This window comes from Saccostrea echinata, unplaced genomic scaffold (assembly GCF_033153115.1).
Source record: "Saccostrea echinata isolate AGI-Se365-2 ecotype Australia unplaced genomic scaffold, CSIRO_AGI_Sech_v1 ptg000022l, whole genome shotgun sequence".
In the NCBI taxonomy this organism is placed as follows: domain Eukaryota; kingdom Metazoa; phylum Mollusca; class Bivalvia; order Ostreida; family Ostreidae; genus Saccostrea; species Saccostrea echinata.
This window is the reverse complement of record NW_026889771.1, coordinates 2,908,446-2,915,501: the sequence shown is the minus strand read 5'-3', so window position 1 is coordinate 2,915,501 and position 7,056 is coordinate 2,908,446. Positions and strand designations below refer to the sequence as shown.

The 7,056-nt window shown below is 32.8% G+C and overlaps 1 protein-coding gene across 1 annotated transcript; it reads left to right on the top strand.

Annotated features, from left to right (window-relative positions):
* Positions 1-1,635: 1,635 nt before the first annotated feature.
* LOC133190636 (uncharacterized) lies at positions 1,636-6,810 on the top strand. The gene is made up of 7 exons (XM_061326327.1): positions 1,636-1,833; positions 2,772-2,920; positions 3,141-3,318; positions 4,265-4,429; positions 4,586-4,744; positions 6,475-6,562; positions 6,723-6,810. The coding sequence occupies exons 1-7, from the start codon at positions 1,644-1,646 to the stop codon at positions 6,808-6,810; spliced, it is 1,017 nt and encodes a 338-aa protein (XP_061182311.1). The 5' UTR covers positions 1,636-1,643.
* Positions 6,811-7,056: the final 246 nt, after the last annotated feature.

The following is a 7,056-nucleotide window of genomic DNA, read 5'->3' as shown; positions in this document are numbered from 1 at the left end:
CTTATTCCTGATTCTGTTTATAAGTTAGAGCTACAACAGAAACCGATTGAGGGTTTCCACTATAGTGATTTGACAACGGCTAAATTCAATACTTGTATCAAAGGTAAACCTGCTAAATATTTATGCAAACCAAGTTGTCTAATTGCCTTGTTAGTAAATTATGGGTCAATTGAGGTATTCAATGTGCATTTGGGGGGATATTTTCAGTACAAATTTAACTTAGTTCATGCTTTTATAATGAGTTGATCTAATGATAAGAATAAACAAATTGAACTAAAAAATATTTTGACAGAATCCTTTGAAATAATCATTCATTATTAATTATAATAGTTATTTCCCCTTGAAAGTCTTTGAAATATTAATTGTTCGTAGATTTGCTTAGTAACCTATGTATTTTAAAACACCAATTGATAAAGAATATTTAAATGGATCTATCGATCATTTTTTTAAAAATTCATTATTAATTTTTATGATTATGATTGCTCAAACGCCTCTATGTTAAATTGATTAGGTAATATGTATCTAATTGAGAAAATATCTCTTGTTAGGGCTTTTTAACTTTGATCGATGAATCAGAATATTTACACATTTTTCCTGATTTTACTCGTTGATAAGCTTTTTACGCACCCGGGGCCCGTTTAACTTACGACTAAGACCAAAATTTAATTCTGCTTATTACTTCCTATTTTTCATTGGTTTAATATGGTTTTGATCTTTTTTAAAAAGTATTCAACAAGATATTTTTATGCTAGCAATTTCAAACAGAATCATTTATTTTGCAAAGTTGTACGATCAACTTAATAAGTTTTGGGTGTTAGTCGTAAGTTCCTTTGTAAAGCGGGCCCCAGATACCTCGAAGTTCTGTAATTCCTGATATGATAGAGATAATTTACATTTGTATTACAATAGAGAAACTGATGGACGTTACTTACTGTAGATGACAAAAAAAGTGAATAATGTTTTTTTTTTAAAAATAAATGTTTATAAACAAATTGATATTGCCTTCAGTGTTTAATTTTAATCCATTTTAATCACAGCTCCAACGAATGGACCTAGGCTTTCATCCAGTGGTTATTTGTCTGCAAAGTGTGACAGTGCCTTGAAATGTCGCTCAGTAATGATATATTGGAAGGTATCGTGTTATACTCCATATCTTCCTGCATTGGAATATTATATATGATAGTTTTCAACAAAACAGTGTAGTTTTATAAGAACTGAAGCTTTTATGACCTAAAATTCAGAAGAAAATGTTAAGTCGCTTGGCAAATATCTTTCCAAAGACCATTTACTTTGAAAATTCAAAACCCTCTGCTTAGATTAAGAAAGATTTCAATTAACAATCTCGTTAAATTGTTGATATTTTTAACTTTGTTCAAACATCAAACAGGTAATGAAACATTTTATTTATGATATAAATGCAATAATGAACACTGCCTCCCTCTGCTCTATTTTTATTGAATGAAAAAGAAATTGGTGAGTTAGAGTATCAATACTTATGTCACTTACAGTTTCTAACGGTAATTTTTCATTGACTTGGAGTCATTAAAACTAAAAATATACACAAGGAAATATTTAAAAAAAGCAAATAAAGATCCGAAACAAATAAAACGGTAAGCAATACTTTGTTGTAGAAAATTCCAGAAATGTATCAGAATGGCGCAATACGCAATTATATCGTTAGCTCTGACGGATTGAAGAACCATACCTTTGGAGCGAGAAATCTCTCCGGAAGCGTGCTGGTGCCATGTGAAGGTCGTCACAATCTCAGTGTTACAGGTTGTAACCCTGCTGGTTGTTCCCCGCATTCATCTATCATTGTAAGGGATAATGAGGGTAAGATGATAAGGATGAAACAGCAAGCATCTATAGTACTGATATACAGGACGATCTATTTCGTAGTTATTGAAGTATTTCTACAATAGAAAAAAATATACATAGTTGAAAGTATATATAGAAATTCAGGGTTCTCAACATTTAAAAAATTAATCATCGAGGAAGCTTCGTGAAAACGAAATGTGATCAAAAGCACGAATGCGTGAGAGCTATAGACTATCTAAGCTTCATTAATCAATGATTGATTTCACAAAACTTAACCATTGAAGAAAAATGAAATAGCCCCCCCCCTCCCCCCCCCCCCCAAAAAAAAAAACAACCAAAAAACATAAAATAATGATAAAGCAAAAAGAAAAAGAAAATAAATAAAAATATAAAAAATGATTATATGTCTTACGTTACAAAAGTACTAAATGTATCAAAATTGAACCAAAACTGTAGGGGCATTTTTAATTTAAATAATTTCAAATATGTATTTTTTGTTTTGTTTTATCTTTTGTCAATCTGTTATATTATATAGTGAACATTGGAATTCTCCGAAATTAACTCTCAAGATATTGATCATCAGCTGATTGACTCTCAAGTGTCACGCTTCACGGTGTATTCGCCGATCAACGGCCGTGCTTGTTTAGCACAGTCCGCTTTCTCTCGAGGTGCTTCCCAGTCGTGGTATAAACAACTACTTAGGTCATTAATGATTGTCAATACTGAAATGCTATAAAAATTTAGCTCGTTTAACCATGGCGCACATAAATTTAACCATGACCGGCCGCCATGGTAAACTCCCTTGTGGAGAACCTTGGAAATTTAAACTCAAGTTCCTTTATCTATGATCTCAAAATTTCTTCAATCCTGCTTTTATCGTATTACCTGACTGTCCATTTAAATATATTGCGTTATTTTTCAATTTTTGATAATTTTGACGAAATAATATTCAGAACTAAACCCTCCAGACAAGTTGATAGTGGAGCAAGCTGGTGATGATAAAATGAGTTTGACTTGGTTTGGATCTTCGTTTGCATCTCAGAGTGTTTCAAAAATACATGTTATTTGGTGCAAAGGGGAGGCTGCTGTTCAAAAATGCCGGGTAGGAATATAAAAATATCAATCTGACAGTACATGTACATTAATTATTTATTATTTTACATTAATGATTATTTATTTGATGTCCATATCTTTTAAAGAGTCTTCTGAAGAGTTAATAGAAAGTATTTCTTCCTACACAAAAATATTATCTTTAGCATACGTACACATTTTATATTAAGTATTAACATTTCAAATTCGTTCGATTTCATTGTAATTTTCAGGGTGAAATAAATGTACTACCAAAAGACACCAGCCTTACCGGAAATCACGTGCTGGTTTCCAAAAGAGACATAAATGATTCGTTTGATGAAATCATTTTTGGTGTTGCCCTGTTGAATGGAGAAAATTTAAGTAGTGGTATTCGATGGCAGGAAACATGCAGATACACTAAAGACGCGGGTAAAACAACTACATGTATCTTAGAAAGTATTTAAATATATTGCGTTTGTTTCAATATTTGCTCCATATCAATTTATACAATTGTACTTTTCTCTTTTAAAGTTACATAATGAGTGAAAATCACGCGTTTCTTTTAAGAAAGTTGTATCACAAAACAAAAGATTTATGTGAAATATGAATATAGCGAAGCTTTGACAACTCAACTGCACTGTAAAGCAAGAAAAAAGCTGCAAAATGTAAGTGCCGGAAAAACAAATGTTGTATCTATGGCTTTGTTTTTATCGTCAATGTCCACAATGTCAAAGTCACGGTTCCTTTATTTTTAACGAGAAACTTGTAAACAACATTAAATTGGAGCAAGCAGAAGTGAGAAATAAGTTCTGATCATCTTCTTTGAAGATTGTATAAAAATTCTCGGTCATCCGACATTTATATCTATGGAATTGAAACCATGGTAAATTCTTCAACTTTCAGCGCATGCGTACAATAAAGATGAAGAAGTGAAGCAGTATTTTTGTTGGATTATACAAAGATTTTTTTTACTTTTATTTTTCTCCATTAAACTAGATTTTTTAGGTTCTGAAACCTGTAATTTGCTGAAAACCTAATACTTTCAAGAACCGAGCAAAAAAATTGCATGTGTCGTGCATAAATTCTACTTTTGTCGATTTTCGCGTTTTTCCGTCACGGTGTCACTTTAACTACGTATTTCATGAAGAAATCGCAAACATGAAACCTTAATTATCATAACTTGGTTTGCGCTAAATTCTAAGTTTCTGATCTTGTCTAAATTTGAAAATCTCATCTATTTTTTATGGAATATATTTTATGAAATTTCCTGGAACAAACCAATAACCATAAAGAAAAATAAAATATCAGGCATTTTGCACTTGCATATTTGGAAGCAGAAATCAATTGCATATTTATCCTTTTAATTTCATTACAGAGATGCCGAAGCCATCAGATATTAGACTACTTCCGCTTCCTCCAGATGACAGTCTTGCTGTGTCATGGTCTCGTATCAAATGCGATAGGACAAGCGCAAAAAATGCTTACGTTAATTCATACAGAATACAGTATTGTCGGTTGAACAACCATGATAATTGTAAAGGTGAAAAAAATATTGTAAATTCAAGGTGTAAAAGCTGGACTGCTGTTTTAATAAGATTGAACTTTTTTTTATGCAGTATAAATTTTTACGAACAAATGATCAATCAATCAATTTTTGAACAAATGTAAAATTCAAAACCTTCCAATTCTTTTTCAGGGAACAAAGGTGAGGTCAGTCTATCTGCCGACGGTATGTCACAGTATACAATCCAAGGTCTTGAGGCTGAAAAGAAATACGGCATATGGGTTGCTGCAGTATCTTTAAGGAAGGATATTTCATATAGTGATATGATTATTGGAATTCCAAAGAATAATGGCAAGAAATATCTTTTGAATTTATAGAACTTTATACACAGACCTTTGTTTTGTTTGTTTTGAATATATTTTGTTGAAACAATCAATAGGATCGGAAAAAAGTTCTGACAACTTACGAGTTCCTCTATTTAAACAGCAAAATATGCCCAAATGAAATTATGTCGATACGGTATTATTCGGGTTACTAAAAATAGTATAATCTTTGAAATACCTTTCAAATGCTATTCATTATCATTTTTACTCCTTTATCAACAAAAGTAGGTAGTTATCATACCAAGCTTTATAATTATGTATTTCGATTTTTTTTTTCAATGAACGGTTGTCAAGGTGACTAGGAATAGAAATTTCTGTAAAAGTATCTCTTTATTAATATTTTGAATATCGATTCAACATATAATTAGCCAACACCAAGATACACAACTCTGTTTCTCGGTTTGTAATATTTTTTGTGAACAAAATAGCCACGACACTTAAAAAAAGATACATTGATTTGTATAATACAATTCTACTCTTCCTAAAGGTTTGGTTTGATATCAATTAGAATTGTTAAAAAAAATATTGAAGTCTACAATTTTTCGCCGCTTTTTCTTGCCCTATTATGAGAACAAACCAGTATATCTATACTGTGTAGTCTGGTTTATATAAAAATCCAGCAAAATATGTTTATTAACTCGAATAAGTTGAGGTATCGATATTAGTGACCGTTTTTTCAAAAGAGTTAACACCGTTCACGGTAGCTCAGTCGGTAGAGCGCTCGCTCCGTGATCGGGAGGTCGTGAGTTCGAATCTCGGCCGCGACAGACCTAAGTCGATAAAAAATAGGTAGTAACTGTTCCTCCGCCATGCGCTCGGCACTTTGGAGTGAAAGTTGCGGGTCTTTCGGATGAGACCTTAAAAACCGAGGCCCCGTGTCACGGCAGGCGTTGGCACGATAAAAATCCCTCACTGCTCAATGGCCCTGAGTGCCGAGTAAAGGTCAAAATTTGAAGCCCTTCACCGGTATATGGTGACGTCTCTATATGAGTGAAAAATTCTCGAATGGGACGTAAAACAATATACAATCAATCAATCAATCAAAAGAGTTAACAAAACTGAACCACACCATTTACTTGTATTAGTCAGTATGGGAAATTCTTTCAAAATGCTCCTCATCCTGAAGGTTTTGGCTTCATTTCAATCATCATAACTCAAATATGTTTTTGTGGGACAAGGAACAATCATATACATATCAGCGGAGGAGAATAAACTGTAATTCTAAGAAAAACTCAATTTCATCAATTCCTAAAGCAAAAATAGATTCATATTAAACAAAACAAAAACAAAACAAAACACACGCACACACACACACACACCCTCACACACCCTCACACACACACACACACACACACACACAGAAAAAACAAACACAAAAACAAGCGTAGATACAGTTTCTTAAATATCCCCTCCTAAACTTTGTTGCTAATGTTCTCTCTCTCTCTCCTCAATTCTAAGGGATCTTTTTATTGAAATTTATTTTTGGTTTCATCAATTTTATCCTTCAAGAATTCCATTGTTCTTACATTTCCAATACTAGTATATCTTTTAAAAATAAAACAGTTTCAAGGATACGGTATAAATGTTGATTGATTGGTGGTTGTGTCACGTCCCTTGCGAAAATTTTTCACTCATATGAGAAGTCACCAAAGACCGGTGATATTTATGTTCAAAGAAAATTTCGATTTATACTTTCAGATTTGACAGTTCGTGATATTTCTCTTATTGCTGCTGGGAGTTGTTTTCTTTTCATTCTTGCAATATTTGGTCTTGTATGCATTATCAGGTTTGTGAAAAGAAACGTGATTTATTCATCATGAAGCATATAAAATAATTTGTCTAGATATTTGAGAATATTGTAAGTTTCATTTATATTTGATACAGTAAAGTTGAGAAGCTTGAATCTTTTAATGCCACAGTCTTTCTCTTTTCCTTTTATCTTTCAGGCAAGTAATCAGAAAGCTAGGTTTCCAAGAAGAATTTCCTATCCAATCTATTCAAATTGAAGATTGCAAGCAAATTGTAAGTAACTAGAGTGACAATTGACGAGCTCACTTAAAATTTTAGAAGCATAAATTGTTTTTTGTTTGTTTGTATGTTGTTTAACGTCCCTCTCGAGAATTTTTCACTCATATGGAGACGCCACCACCTGCCGGTGGAGAGCTGCAAATTTTGTCCTATACTCGGCACTTACGGCCATTGAGCAGTGAGGGATCTTTTTCGTGCCAGCACCTACTGCGACACGGGACCTCGGTTTATACGGTCTCATCCGAAGGACCG